This window comes from Grammomys surdaster, unplaced genomic scaffold (genome assembly GCF_004785775.1).
Source record: "Grammomys surdaster isolate TR1022 unplaced genomic scaffold, NIH_TR_1.0 264, whole genome shotgun sequence".
NCBI lineage: Eukaryota > Metazoa > Chordata > Mammalia > Rodentia > Muridae > Grammomys > Grammomys surdaster.
This window is the reverse complement of record NW_021604705.1, coordinates 2,033,605-2,050,138: the sequence shown is the minus strand read 5'-3', so window position 1 is coordinate 2,050,138 and position 16,534 is coordinate 2,033,605. Positions and strand designations below refer to the sequence as shown.

Below are 16,534 nucleotides of genomic sequence, written 5' to 3'. Positions count from 1 at the left end.
GCTTTGAATACATGGAGATTCTTCGTTTCTGACAATGAGGTGCCTTACTATCGGCATATTATAAAAATAGTAATCACCAATGATTAATGTAACTAATTCGAACCCTTCTCAGTTCGTTCTTTTTCTTTATTTTTCAGGCCTCACTGTCTACCATGCAGGCCTTGAACTCATGATCTTCCTGTCTCTGCTTTCCACCTAAGTACTAAGATTGCTGGCGTACTTTACCATATCCAGCTAATTTTAAACACCGAATTCTCTTATTTCTAGACGATGCATTGGGAAGCTTGAACTCATGATTTTCCTGCCTCCATTTACGAGTACTAAGATTACTGGCATGCCCCCCCATATCTGGCTCATTCTAATACCAAAATCTCTTATTTCTAGAACATGAGTGGGAACGCTAGGTAAATTTTGATGTAGGTTTGGCAGTTTTCTTCTTTGAAAGTTAGTCCTACTCCTGACTGTGAGAACGAGTGGGTCTCTGACTCTTGTGCCTGCTCTTGGTACGCTTTTCCTCCTGTTCATTAGAATGCACACAGTCTATCCATTTAACAGTGTAATAACAGTATATTTGGAATATATATTACACACACACACACACACACACACACACACACACACACAAATATAAAGTTACCCTACAAGCAGGCAACAGTCCTGCTGCTAGACACCAGAGAGTAACTAATAAAAAGTGAGCATGGATTGTTTCTTTTGATGGAGTTGTTGGCCAGTGAGGTCCCATAGACACCTCAAAATCTGTTCAGGCCATTGCCAAAGTACTTGGCTACCCTTCAGATATTCTGAATCTGATAGAGAAGGAAAAAACAAAACAAAACCAAAACCAAAAACAACAAAAAACAAAAACAAACGCAACAACAACAAAAAAACCTATAGGGTATTAACAAAGCATTTGGTTACCCTCTAGAACTTAACAGTAAGACTCTCCTACTGAAGAGCTTGCTTACTTGAATCAGAACATGGAGAAATCACCTGTTACAAACCTGGAAGCTCCTTCCCTCCTGGCTAGCTTTAATAGTGCTAGGAGGTCCCAAGCAAAAGAGAAAAATAGTCGACAGTTCTACCCAGCTGTGAAACCTGTGACCTAAAACATTGACGGGACTGCCATGGCTACTGGTGCAACAGTGTAAGGAATACCATAGGAGCATCCAACCACTTTATGGGTGAACTTAATCCTTGATCCACAATATGAAACCTATACCTGATACCATTATCAGACCAAGACCCTATGGCCAGACTGGTCATGGACCATAAGGAAGCAGCTACTACTATTATGCTAGTAAACAGATACAGTGTTAGACTGTCTCCTAGCCATTTACTATATGAGCAGAACAGTGCATCTCTCAGTTCTCACCAGGTAATCTCTTAGTTACAGTAGGTGATAGAGAGACCCACAACTGGCCAGGATGCAGAAAATAGGACACTTGAGAACGCTGAGCCTGAGTAGCACATCTATACTGGATCCTTATTTCCAAGGCATAGGGTCATTGAAGAAGAGGGAATATAAAGATCTTAAGAGCCAGATGTGGTGTGACTATAATAAGTAAATTGTGTCTTCTTGACACGACAGGGCAAATTCACACATGAGCTCATAGAAGTTGTGAACAGTATTTACACACAAGTCTTTTGTAGGTCCAAGAAAGACCAAATCCCAACATGGAGAGTGGAGATGGAGATAAAATTGCATTCCTGGATGCAGAGCTGATAGCAATTGATAGTTGTTGGGAGAAGAAAAAGTTAAGTTTTCTCTAAGAGTGTAGCCCCTGGTATCTTGACTAATAGAAGACCACACATGCAAGAATATCTGGACTGCATAAATTAGTCTTCATGGATTAAAGAAATAGAAAAGAAAATGACACAAAAGTAGTTGGGGAAGGGGATGGATCTGGGAAGAGTTGATGGAGAAAGAGTGAGTATAATCAAAATATACTTTAAGAAATTCACAAAGAGTACACATGGAGGGACCTATGGCTCCAGCTGAGTATGTGGCAGAGGATGGCCTTGTTGGACATCAGTGAGAGGAACAACCCTTGGTCCTGTGGGGGTTCGATGTCCCACTGTAGGGGAATGCCAGGATGAGAAGGAGGGAGTGGATGGGTGGGGGAGTACCCTCAGAGAGGGCAGGGGGAGGTGGGATGGGATAGGGGCTTTTGGAAGTGAGACCTGGAAGGGGGATGAAATTTGAAATGTAAATAAAGAAAATATTTAAAAAAAATGGGCCTGGGACAATGCCTTAAAGTAAAGTGCTTGCTGTGTTAGCATGTTGGCCTGAGTTTGACTCGTAGAGTCCACATTGAAAATAATAGATGTCCTAAGAAGAATAAGTTAGTCCTAGATTTGCCAGTATTGGAGAAGCACATGTCTCCCTTGGTTGGATGTCATACATGTCACCCAGTGCTCCTTTTCATTGCTTTACTGTTGTGTGTTCCCTGGTATCCTTGATTGTCAAAGTGGTGAGTTACAACAATCAGAACATGCAACACAGCATTATGTGCTAAGAGCCTCTTACCAGGGTATTTGTAAGCTGATAGTTTGTGTATACTTTCATGTTTGGTGATGTTTTATGGCATATAAATCTAATGGGTTCTGGTTTTGTAAGTGTGGATGTGACTAGACTTTCTTCCTTATAATCCTGTGACCCTACTGCAAAGCTAGACTTAGAAATCTTGTCTTTTTTAGGAATAAGGAGCCTATAAATAAAATCTAACATTAATGATAGTAATGCCATGGATAAGCTTTTATAGTTTCAGTTTTGTAGTTTCAATTTCATGTAGCATAAACAAAATAGGATTTTTGAACACTAGCTAATATGTACTGAGGAAATAGTTAACAATCTTGGCATAAAACTGAGTTGAAGAATGGATGGTTAACTCTTGGTGCTACAAAGGTCCAGGTACTTCATCTAGTTTATTTATAGTGAGGATTCTCAACCAGACAGTTGTCTCCCAAGAAGTATCTGAATGATTATTCTTGGTTAAAAGGAGTAAGAAAAACAAATACAAGAGAGAGAAGATGATTTGGTAGGGACTGGCAGAAGACATACATAGAATAAAAAGTAAGGGCAGAGCACTTTCTTAAAAAAATTCTCAGCTTAGTATTTATTTCTTCTAAGCAAAATAAATTTGGTTTCTTAAAGTTTCCATACATTGTCCTAATAAGCTTTTTATAGATAAACATCTAATGATTTCTTTGATTTTCATTGTGACCCCTGTACTAGATGGCTTATAATCATCTTGGAAGTTTTGTGGTTCTTTTATATTCATATTATCCCAAGTAATTTTTTCTCAGATGTTTGGGAATTACTCTAAATAAAATGTATTGATTTTCTGTAATATAGCAGTTACTAAGTGTGGGACTAGAATTCATGACCAACCTGTGCCTTAGAATTTATTACTTTGTATGGTCTGTGCATTGACTGTACAGATGGCCTTCATGTGGTGCCAGCTGGGACACTAGCATTTCTAGAATCCAAAATGATCTCAGCTGTGTGGTTAGAAAGCAGTGCCAGTGTTGACTGGGAATTCAGGTGAGGAATTGATTCTTTGCCTTGTGCGTGGTTCTGGTTGTTGCTTGGGTTTCCTGATGTCATAGTGGTATGACTCAAAAAAGAGATTTCCATGTGAATTTCCATAATAGAAGCTGTGAATCACAGATGATACAGAGGATCACTTCTTCCAAATTACATAAAAGTCAGCTCAGATATGGGAGGACTGAGATGATGTCACCCTCACTGAGAGAGGAGTGTAAAGAAAATAGACATCTTTAATCAATAACATCTGTTAGTCACAAGATACTCATATTTTCAACCTATGTAGGAGGTACTAAATTCTTCATTCCATTATAGCATCAGGATAAAGTTCAAGGGTTCTCAACATTTGGATCAGGTCTCGGTGTCACGAAGGCTTCTAAGGGTAACTTAGGTATGAACATTGAATCTAAAAAATAAGTTATTTCTTCCATATAATCCCAAGATGAAGGGAGGCTGACTGTAGAAGACAATCCTGTTCAAATGGTGCAGGTAGAATCTACCCAGATGCCACTAAGACCTAGAGAGGTGTGCCACCTGGTTCCCTGCTCTGGTAAAAGAAAATGCCTTGATATTTATTTATTTGTTATGGAGAATGAGTCTTCCTATACAGCCCAAGCTGGCCTTGAACTCCATCCTCTTGCCTCAGCCTCCCAAGGCTGTAGTTAGGTGTATGCACCACCATGCTTAACTGGGAATGATTGATTAAGGTTTTGTTTGTTTGTTTGGGAATGGTTCTTTGTGGTTCTTAGCTTTTCTCTCTGATCATCCTTTTAAAATATGAGATATGACCTAGATTTTAACTTTAAAAAACGTTTTGTTGTTTCTTTGTGAGATTCACATCATGCACCCCAGTCCTGCTCATCATACACAATTAAAAGGTTAATTAAAAAAACTTCTTTAATAATAGCTTGTATCCAATTCTGGTGTGTAGTGACATTTTTGAAAATTCTGGTTTCTTTAAAAGACACAGAAATATTACAAGTGTGTGCTATCGTTTTAATCCCAGGTGTAAGGATGTGAGGCTATTTCTCACTGTCTGCAGTTGCTAACCATGATTTTCTTTGTGCTCTAGCAGAAGCATGGTTTTGCCGCTACAAATTTTTGTGTCGGTGTGACATTTGTGATTCTGGGAAATTTTTGGAGGGTTTACAAGTGTGAGGACCCCTAGAGGGAAGGTGGAGGGTTGTTGGTCTTTTAGGAAGGTTGGTTGGGGATTTCCCAGCTTGCTGAGGCATGGAACAATAAGAGGAGGCACAGGTGAGGCTCAAGGCTAGAGGCAGAAAGTTCTATTGACCTTGGTGGAAGTAACAGGAAGGTGTCTCTGGATAAGAACTGATGTTCTGTGTATATTTTAGGAAATTGTTTCTGTTAGCTTGAGGCTTTGCTTCCCATAGTACTGTGGGGTATAAAAAGTATCTACCCTTCACTCTTGCAACCCGCCCAGTAACACACACAACACAACACACACACACACACACACACACACACACGCACAGGAGCAAACAAACAAACAAACAAAAAACTCAATGCATAGAAAAACATCTACTCATTGGAGCTGTAGTATACCGTAGCATATCCCTCTGTCCACACATCTTTCTTTACTGGCAAATGTTCTTTGCAATGGTTCATTGGTCTGGTTCAGGATCTCTGGCTTCTGTGACACCATCAATGTTGGGTCCTCATTAGGACTCCTCCCAGTTATCCTGTTATTATGCTCCATCATGGAGATCCTACAGCCTTGGAACAGCAGGACTGACTTTTTCATGAATTCCGACCATCCACAGATAATATAGATTTTGGGGTGGGCCATTGCAGAGCCCTGAATTTGGACCTGGGTGGTAGCTGAGCTGGTTAGTCCACTGGTCTCCCTTATCTGCACACCAGGCTGAGCTCTCCAGTGCTGCTCTAGCTAGGCCACACAATGTCACCATCAGCAGGAAGCAGAGTCAGCTCCCCTGCTCTCATGCCCTTGGGGCTGGCTCATCCAAATCCATGCCTTCAGAGCCGGCTAGCTGCACTGTGCTGTCCAGTCAAGGCGAGGGCACACTCTCTCAAATGCTTCAACCTACAAGGCGACAGGCCAGCTCTCCTGCTCTCATACCTCAGAGATGGTTCACCCATGCCTTTGCCAGCTCCATTGTGTCGCCCAGGTGAAGTGCAGGGCCTGCTCTTCTGAGTACTACAGCCAGTAAGGGGGCAGGGCTAGCTCTCCCATGCTCTTGCCCTCTGGACCAGCTCTCCCAACTGCCACAGGTGGGGGCTGTGGGGGGATGCCCACACCTATGCCACCTCAGGGCAGAAGCATGGTGAGGCTCTTGGGGTCCACTCACTTGTACCTGCCACCAGAATCAGCTCTGCTGTACTGGCCCGGTGAGGTGCAGGGCTCACTACAGCTGGTTTTGGGGAGGACTAGCTCTCCCATGCTTCTGACCCTATGGACAGCTTTCCTGACTTTGGGCATCAGCTTTCCCACATCCATGCCCTTGTGCAGACTCACCCACACCCCAGTCACCAGGGCCAACTCTACCGTGCTGCCTGCTCATCTTTCCCTACCAGCAAGCACTGTGTGACATAGCAAAACACAACCTTCTCCTGTGGCACTTGGAATTTGATTTGATTTTTATGTGTCCTAGGCATGAAACAGGTTTGGCCACCAAGCCAGGCATCAAACTAGGATGAACAGAGGACTGCCATCTGCTCTGCCCCTGGCTAGTATAAGAACAACATGACCAACAGTGTGTCTATTTGCCCATTACCGGAAGGGTAGCTTACATATATATTTCTAGGCTCAATTTCTGACTATAAAATGCTTAAAATAGCTGATTTTGATTCAAGCTAGTATCCTAGTAATACTATTTTGTTAATTTGGTGACTTTCATGTGAATCTTATTTGAATTCACCCTATTAATCAAAACTTACCTAAAAATCATTTTGAGATAGTCCCTTGCAACGTAGGGCTCTGTGAGACTTGCTCCGGATTCTTAGTAACATTTTTGTTTATAGGATCCTGTCTATGATTCATACTCTCAAGATTCTTATATGGCTGGGGATATAATGGGTCAGTCCTTGTTTTGAAGGCCTGAGTTTGATCACTGTTACTGAGTGGGGAATCCCTATAATCTTTCTTGTTTAGGGGAGTAATGGAGCGCCTTGTGAGTCTTGGGAAGGCTTTTCTATTGATATATGGTCTTGAGGAAGCAGCTTGAAGACTTCCTGAGGTTTTAGCACCCAATCTTCTTACCCTTGACTTAATCTTAGCCCCAAGGACACATTTTAGGGATGGTGCCTTAGGTTTGGTAGTTGCCCTGAGGCTGTTTCTTGAGAAATGATTGCCAAGCCAGTTAGTTCATTTGTTTCTTAGACAACTTCAGTGAGCATGCTGGAAGCAGCGTGTCCTTAGTGTAGCACTTTGAAGTGTAAAAATCTGACTTCTTCCCTGGTTGGTTTGGTTAAGATGATAACTTAGGCAAGGTGATGTCTGCTGTTTTTGTTATCATAAAGCTGTTACCAGGACACATTGCAAACATTCAGTTGATTGTTGCTTAGGAGAGTCATATGTTTGGATTCTAGTGAACGCTGTCTAAGAACGTGGTTGTAAGCAGACTGGAAAGATGAGGTCACTTGAGAGTCACCATGAGTATCTTGAAAATCTGAGGGGAGAGAAATCTGAAAGATCTTCTTATAGTAAAGTGAATAAAAATGCAAAGGACTCCTGAGCATTGTGTGCTATGCTGAGGGACCAGTAGGTAGCTGTACTCATAATGCAACCTAAGGTCACTCCCATACTGTGCTGGGGAGCAAGGCTCTGACGTGTAGAAGAGTTACATTTAACTGGATGAAGTTTGCCTGGGCCATTGCAAAAGTACAACACAGTACAAGAGAGAAAAGCGGCAAGAGAAAGTTGAGAGTATGTAGAGGTAGGTGACTATCATGATTATCAAAGAATATTAACTGGTTTGGGAGGATATGATAGAGGTGAACAGCAATGAAAATTTCCAATAAGGGGCTCAGTAGGTATAGCTTTGATCTTGCAGAGGTCTTAGGTTCGATTGCCAGCACCTATGTGGTGGCTCACAGTTATCCCAGTGAGCCTACACTGTCTTCTGATCTCATGGGCCCCTGGCATGCATGTGGTACATACCCTCTTATGGATTAAATAAAGCCCTCCTATAAATTAAATAAATCTAAAAAGAAAAAAAAACAATCAAAAAATTTCAACTAGGAATTCTAGAGAAAATACTTGAAAAGACAAATTAGTGAATAGGTAGTGAATTGATTGGAATCAGATTATCAAAGTTGTGTGAAATCACTTAGAGGCAAGCTTGTTATCATATCAAATTTATAATCTCTATTTTAAATATGGATGGGTTATACTCATAAGGATTAAATTAACCAAAGTTATATAGCTAGTAAATGGCACCTATACAGCTAGTAAATCAAATACTTAGCCTCACCTCCCCACTTTCTAGTATTAGACAAGCTACTTCTGACTCATGGTAGTCTCCCAGGAAACAAAGCACCATCATTGTTTTGGCAGAAACTGTTTGTTGTTGTTGTTTAGGGTTTCAAGAGGAGGTTTTGCTTTGTAGCCCAGACTGGTTTCAAACTTGCTGCAATCCTTCTGCTTCAGCCTCTTGGATTCCTAGATTACACATATGTGACGCCATGCCATGCTCTGTGGTATGACTGAGAACATTTGCATTGTGTTTATTTAACTATTCTAGGTTTATTATAGCATGGAATGAAAAGAGGAATAGAGCTCAGAACTCATTCTTACTTTTTAATATATTTAATTTCATTTCATTTTTATGTGTGCATTGGTATGAGGCTGTCAGATGACCTGGAACTGCAATCAGAGACAGCTGTAAGCTACCATTTGGGTGCTGGGAATGAAACCCTGATTCTCTGGTAGAACAACCAGTGTTCTTAACTGCTGTGTCAATGCTCCAGCTCCCACATTCCTAATTTGAAAAACATTACTTCCTTCAGAAAATAGAATTTGGTTTAGAGTTAGAGTTTGATTGAAAATTGTTTCTATCTTTTAAAGTTCATAAAGAAGCATCCATATTCAAGGTATGAAGTCAGCTGTCACTGTAGAGTAAACTTCTTTCTGTACATTCATGGTAGGATAACATTTTCTCTATGCAATGGAGACCCAAGCATCTCCTATGCTTACAGTGATCCAAGAAGACCCTTACTCTGCAATAAATAAACAATACTGTCTTGAAGAAAAAGACAAGATAATCTCTATCACTTCTCTTTCATGATGCTTTATGAAAATGTACTTAGACTCTGTTAATGGCAATAAGTATTATTTTACATTTTAATAGAGGGAACAGAGATATTTTTAATAGAAGGGTTTTCAGTTTAATTGTTAAAGTAACAATACTTAGCATACTTCTACAGTACTACAAACAAACAAAAACAGAATTGCATGAGCTGTTTCTGGCGTAAATTACATGGTGCCTTTTCAAGCAGTGCATGTAGCTGTGGATGCCTGATTGGAAAGGCTACGCGATTCCCGAGCAGAGGGATTTTCTTCACTGTAATTAGTATTGCTGTGATTCATACTGTCTTATTGCCTAGATTTTATAATTCACGTGAAAATATTCCCTTGACATTTGGAAACACAGAAGACTTCAAATTTGTTTTTAAGGAGTTAAGATCATTATTACTACTGTTACGACTGTTGTTTTTCTAAAGTCTATTTTCCTAAAGGCCATTTTAAATCACATTCATACCGACTTGAAGGTGGAGATTTCCCAGTGGCAGTGATAGGAACAAGACAACCAGACACAGCCTCAGTGCTGGACAGGTCTGGATCCGTGGACTTTTGCTGCAGAGATTTGGAGCTTCCATTTTGTTGTCTGCCTTCTGTTTCTCTCTTTTGCATCTGTCTGCCTTGCAGCTTCGATTTCCTTTATCAGCTCCATGGCTTCCTCCTCCCTTTTCCTAGAATTCACTAGTTCACACTTCCAAGAGCAGGAACTTGGCTGGCTGTGCTAATTAAACATTGCCCCTGTATGAGAGTGTTTCTTTCAGGGAAGATGTGTCATACAACACCAAAGCCACAGGAGGGCCTTCTGCAGAATCCTGGCCAGCACTTATCCTGTTTACAATATGTGTTGGGTTAAGTAAGTGTGGTATGGATACTGTTGCAATCCCCTATTTTATCTGAGGTGGGTCTGTACAACACCAATGGCATTTTGTCAGAAACACATGGAAATGTGTGAAATATTTGATATACCTAAAAAAAAAAAAAAAGCAGAAAGACTACTGTTGGTTGTCTAGTCAACTGTTACTCTTTCTACTGCTCTCCTTCACTTAATCCAGTTCAACTCTGAGTACTCATGGTGCTCCATGAAGGAGAATCTTGAGTAAACTGACATTTAGTAATAAATGTCCTCGTCAAAGGATTGGTTTATGTAGGGACATGTAATGTAATTCTAGAAAAAGACACATGAGAAGATGAAAGCTATGCGTTTTGTAAAGCATTTGCTTATCTGTTTAAGAAGTGTTGTAGACCATCAAGTGTGCTTACCTGCCTGCCTGCATGGATACATGCATGCATTCCTCCCTGCATCCTTCCCTCCCTCCCTCCCTCCCTCCCTCCCTCCCTCCCTCCCTTACTTCCTTACTTCATGAGGTTCTTACAAATTGCTGCAGTTACATTAGGGCCATTAGAGTTGCCAATTGAGAGGACAGGTCAACCATTACACTGATTGATAGCAGAACAGAAAGATTAAAATTCTCTTGGGGCTGGAGAGATGGCTCAACCAGTTAAGAGCACTGGCTGCTGTTCCAGAGGGCCTGGATTCAATTCCTAGCACCCATGGCATGGTTCACAACTATCTGTAACTCCAGCTTCAGAGGATCTGATGCCCTCTTTGGGCCTCTGCCAGCACCTGGCATACATATGATACAGAGACATTTACATAGGCAAAACACCCATACACACAAAGCAACAACAATCAATTTTAGAAAAGAAAGTAAGGACCCTATGTCTCAATGATGCTGAGCTACCACATGTACCAACTGTGGTGTGGCCAATGGCAGCCTCCAGGTAAAGCCATCTCAGAGGGAGGACAGAATTCCACAAATTGAATTAACCCTTAAACTGAAGATGAACCAATTTAGGCACTCAGTGAGAGTCCAGAGAGACAGCCAGTTTAGCATTCTTAGATTATGGCGTGAGCTGGGGAGAGGTACCACCAGCTCATTCTGAGGCATACAGCATTCTATGACTTTCTCTTACTGCTGTATCTACCTTCCTTCTTATCAGTTATACACGATACATACATACCTCAAAAAGGAGAAAGATTACTATTTGTAGTTGTCTATGCAATGCTTACTCTCTCAGCTATTGGGCAAGTCCACAGATAGGTGTCATTCTGTGAATTCTGCCGACATATAACACAATTTGCCTACTAGCTACCCATTCATATCATACCATATATCTCAGATGTTCTCCTGTACATATTTGAGGCTCAAGTTTAGTCATTTAACAGTGTTCAATGTTCACTGAAAATTCACTTATACTCCTGAAATTTCTAATAAGAAGATGTCAAATGTCTTTATAGTTTAACATCTTTAGGCTTTTTTTTTTAATCTGCAACATACAACCTAGCACTCCCATAAAGCTAATAGGAAAGTGTGGTCCAGGGAGTGAGCAGATGTCTCAGTGGGTCAGAGTACTTGCTCTGCCAGCAAGGGGACCTAAATTTCAACCCTCAGCATCCACGTAAACAGCCAGGCATGGCTGTGTGTTCCTGTAGGGGGCAGAGACAAATGGATCCTAGGAGCTCACTGACCAAACAACCTAAACAAAATGGTGAGCTCATGCACACACACACATGTGCACATACATGTGCATACACACATGTACACAGGCACACACATGTGCACATACATGCACACATATATATGAGAGGGAAGAGGGAGAATATGACTTTATATTTTCAAATATACATTACATGCGGACTTAATTTCCTAAGTAGAAGTATAATCATAGATTATGCAGCATTAATATAATCTTGCTAAATTAATATATTGCTGAATTATATATATATACATACATTATATTCTATTAATATAGTCTGAATTAATACAGTGCTTGCTTGCACATGCAGTTTACATTTCAAACAACTGTAGACATGGGGTTTATCATGATGGGCTGTGTGCTGAGAAATGTACAATTGGAACAACTTTGGTTTTATGACTCATAAAACATTTTTTAGATTTTTAAAAATTGACTCAATGTGTATTAATAGGGAAACATTATAAATTTATAGCCTCATGCATTCTTTTTAGTTATTCATGATGATTTTACTTGTATTTTAGAGCTTTAAAAAAATTAAAGATTTTCTGGGCCCAGGAAAATGGCTCAGAGAGAAAAGTGTTGATTGTAGAAGTATGGGGTTATCTGTAATCCCAGCTCTGGACTGAGGAGACAGGCAGATTGTGGTTCTTGCTGGTTGAAGCCAGTCTGGTTGAAACAGTTAACTCCCGTTCAAAAAGGCCCTGTTTCAATAGATAAGGCTTTCAATAAAGAAACACACTCAGTGTTGATCTCAGCCTTCAACATGAGTGTGCATATACGAGTACATGATCATAATACACACACACACACACACACACACACACACACACACACAGAGGGGGGCTTTATGAAAGCTGTATCTTGATATATCACACTTAAAAGTCATTTTCACATGTAGGAAATGTAAGAGGCACATCTAATTTTTTTAGTTCTTACTTGTAAAACTTTTGGTTTTAGTTTTTTTTTTTAATTTGAAAATTGTTCATACAGCACAGTTTGAACATATTCTTTCTCCTCCTTCACTTCTCTTCCCACATTCTCCTGGCAACCACCTGCCTAAATTCATGCTTTTCTTCCTCCTCCTCCTTCTCCTCCTACTCCTCTTCCTCCTCCTCCTCCTCTTCCTCCTCCTCCTCCTCTTCTTCTTCTTGCTTAAAAAAACCTAAACCAAACAAACAAACTAAAAGAGCATGTGTACCCAGCAAAACAAATTATAGAGTCTCTTTTGAATTGCTCAACTAATTCTTAAGTATGAGACTTGCCCATCAAAGAAAACTGACTTTTTCTTCTCTTCTAGCAACTGTAAATTCCACTTTCTGTCCTCAGTGTTTGTAGGACACTGAGTGGCTGGCTAGAACGTGTACAGGTCTATGCATACGGTACAGTCTCTGTAAGTTCATACGTGCCTCAGTCCTGTTGCGGCTAGAAAGTGCTGTTTCCTTGAAGTCAGTCATGTCTTGTGGCTCTCACAGTCTCACAGTCATGTCTTCTGGCTCTCACAGTCTCACACTCATGTCTTCTGGCTCTCACAGTCTCAGTCAGGGGTCTTCTTCATAGATCCCGAGTCTTGAGAATCTTTATCTTTTGTGATAAAGATATCACATTTAGGGCTGAGCGTCCAGAGTCTCTCACTGTGCACATTGTCTGTTTGTTGGGTTAATTATCATCTACTGAAAGAAGCAGCTTCTCTGATGATGGTTGAACAGTGCACTGCTCTATGGGATAGCAATGCATCACTAGGAGTCATTTCATTGCTGTGCTCCTTTAGCAGGGTAGCAGCCGGATGTTTACCCTAGGGTCCTTGCCTATCTGGTCGTAGGTTCTTAGCCTCGTCAACAGTGTTGGCAGTGGATTTCATCTTATTGAACTAGCTTTAAATCCAGTTTTTAAAATGATTGGTTGTCCCCCACACCTATTTTTTTGTGCCACTGTTACACCGGTGGGTATGTATTTTAGGCAGGTCACTATTATAGCTTATAAGGTTCATAGCTGGATAAGATTCATGATTTTTCCCCCTTTGGTAGCACGTATAAATTCCTTCTAGCACTATGAATGCTAATCAGCAGGGGTGAAGCTTCTAGTACATCCTAAGCTCATTTATTTCCCTGTCCAATGACATATGGAAGACATATGTGGTGTCTTCAGCAACAGGTTGTGGGGAATAACCAATAGCATTGGCAGTAGCCCATGATGTTCGAGAACTCTTTTGACAATGACTGAAAAGGATAGAACCCAGTCTCAGTCCCAGGGACTCTGTTTGGTAGCAGATGATGCCTATTCTCTCCTCTCATTATCTTTAACTCTTATCTAAATTCATTTTATTCAGGCATGCATTTTAGAAAGCGTCTATAGTAGTTCTTGCATCCCTTATGCAAGACGACTCAGCACTTAAGAGCACTGGGTGCTCTTGTAAAGGACCTGGGTCCAATTTATACCACCCACATTGCGGGTCACAACCATCTCTAACTCAGGTTTCAAGAGACCTTACATTCTCTTCTGGCCTCCATGGGTACTGTATGTATGTAGTACACAGACATACATGCAGGCCAAAAAACCACACCAATACACATAAATTGAACTAAACAAATAGATAACTAATTATAAGAGCATCCAATCATATGAGAAGGTTGTGTAGCAGATTTTAAGGAAAAAAAAGCTTCAAAATGTTATGTTTTGCTTTTCATTTCGCGTGTGTGTGTCTGTGTGTGTGTGTGTGTGTGTACTGCTTGTATGTCAGTGTGTACCTGGAGATCAGAGGACAATTTGAGAGAGTCAGTTGTGTACTTCTAGTGTGTGAATGCCAGGACTGAAGTTAGGTCGTCAGGCTCGGCAGCTAGTCTTTTACCACTGAGCCATCTTGCCAGCCCATTTCCTATTTGTTCTCATTTTCTTTCTTTTTCTGTGTGTAATAGACTAATAGTTTATAAGGAAAAACATATATGATACATGAAAATGGTAAGATACAGGTAACAAATTAAAATTTTCTGATAGAAAGCTGTAGTAAATAAAGCAAAACAAAACCAAGACTGAAATATTTTGAAAAAAATCATTGTGCTGCTCTCGTCACCCAGACGCAGTGCTGGGTGGGGGAGTCGGCTATTCCGCCGTGGGATAACAGGTGGTGGAGCATCGCAGCTTCTATCTTTGTAGAAGCACTAGCTGTCTAGCATATCCCCTCCCTCCTTCCTTCCTTCCTCTTTCCCTTTCTGTAAAATGTTGACTTCGTTTAAAAACCTGAATTAAAGAATTATTAAAGTAGGTATGTGTGAACATGATGCAAGTTTTCAAGTGTGATATATATTCAAGGCTAACCCCCCCCCCCATCCTCCAGCCCTGGAGCACGCGTGGCAACCTGTTACTGAGTTGTCTTCAGCAGCAGGATCCTCTTTAATCAGCATTTTTCTTTTTTTGTTGTAGCGAGTTGCTGTCCTCTGGTTATGTAGAGAGACATATTGAACATGGCGGCAAAGTCGTGGAAAACAAAGTAAGTGAACTTCCTTCCTTTGTGGGGGATCTTTTTTTTTTTAAAACATTTTTTTATTAGATATTTTATTTACATTTCATATGTTATCCCCTTACCCCATCCCCCACCCACCCGGGAACCCCCCATCCCCTTACCCCTCCTCCTTCTTCTCCGTGGATGTAACCCCCACCTACCCCCCCCCTCCCACTTCCCCACCCTCAAAATTCCCACCCCCTGGGGCATCCAGCCTTCATGAGGTCAAGGATCTCATCTTCCACCTGTGCCCAGCAGGGCCCTCCACTCTTACATATTCAGCTTAAGCCCTGGATCCCTCCATAAGTGCTCCCAGGCTGGTGGTTAGGACCCTGGGAGCTGTGGTTGGTTGGTATTGTTGCTCTCCTCATGGTGCCACAAACCCTTTCAGCTCCTTCAGTCCTCACTCTAACTCCTCCATTGAGAACCTCATGATCAGTTCAATGGCTAGTTGTGAGCATCTGCCTCTGAATATGTCAGACTCTTGAAGGCCTCTGAGGAGACATCCATATCAGGCTCTTATCGACATGCACTTCCTGACTTCCACATCAGCATCTACCTTTGGTGACTGCACATGGGATGGATACTCAGGTGGAGTGGTCTTGAAACGGCCCCTCCTTCAGTTTCTGTCCCTCACTTTGTCTCCATATTTGCTCCCTTGAGTATTTTGTTGTTCCTTCTAAGAAGAACTGAATCACCCACACTTGGTCTTCCTTTTTTATGAGCTTCATGTGGCCTGTGAGTTGCATCTTGGGCATTTCAAGGTTCTGGGCTAATATCCAATAATCAGTGAGTGAATACCATGTGTGTTCTTTTGTGATTGGTTTACTTCACTCAGGATGATAATTTCTAGTTCCATCCATTTACCTAGGAACCTCTCGAATTCATTGTTTTTAATAGCTGAGTAATACTCCATTGTGTAAATATACCACATTATTTGAATCCATTCCTCAGTTGAAGGACATCTGGGTTCTTTCCAGCTCCTGGCTATTATAAATAAGGCTGCTATTAACATAGTTGAGCATATGTCCTTGTTATATGTTCGAGCATCTTCTGGGTATATGCCTAGGAGTGGTATAGCTGGATCCTCGGGTAATGCTATGTCCAATTTTCTGAGGAACCGCCACACTGATTTCCAAAGTGGTTGCACCATCTTGCAGTCCCACCAACAATGGAGGAGTGTTCCTCTTTCTCCACGCCCTCGCCAGCATCTACTATCACCTGATTTTAATGGGGATTGCATTGAATCTGTAGATTGCTTTTGGCAAGATGGCCATTTTTATTATATTAATCCTGCCAATCCATGAGCATGGGAGATCTTTCCATCTTCTGAGATCTTCTTCAATTTCTTCAGGGACTTGAAGTTCTTGTCGTACAGGTCTTTCACTTGCTTGGTTAGATTCACACCAAGGTATTTCCTATTATTTGCAACTATTGTGAAGGGTGTCATTTCCCTAATTTCTTTTTCAGTCTGTTTATCTTTCATGTAGAGGAAGGCTACTGATTTGTTTGAGTTGATTTTATAACCAGCCACTTTGCTGAAATTGTTTATCAGGTTTAGGAGTTCTCTGGTGGAAGTTTGGGGGTCACTTAAGTACACTATCATATCATCTGCAAATAGCAATATTTTGACTTCTTCCTTTCCTATTTGTATCCCTTTGACTTCTTTTTG

General features: G+C 41.0%; 1 protein-coding gene and 1 non-coding gene across 10 annotated transcripts in view; one reads left to right on the top strand and one right to left on the bottom strand.

Moving 5' to 3' along the window:
* Positions 1-16,534, top strand: part of Adam22 (ADAM metallopeptidase domain 22) — a 237,439-nt gene that overhangs the window by 96,778 nt on the left and 124,127 nt on the right. For all 9 annotated transcript variants that reach the window (XM_028776039.1, XM_028776041.1, XM_028776038.1 and 6 more), the window contains exon 4: positions 14,784-14,850. In XM_028776039.1, the coding sequence (XP_028631872.1) occupies positions 14,784-14,850 (67 nt within the window). The remainder of the gene's footprint in view (positions 1-14,783; positions 14,851-16,534) is intronic.
* Positions 6,168-6,313, bottom strand: LOC114628140. The gene has a single exon (XR_003712450.1). It is a non-coding gene; the product is annotated as a small nucleolar RNA SNORA48 (small nucleolar RNA).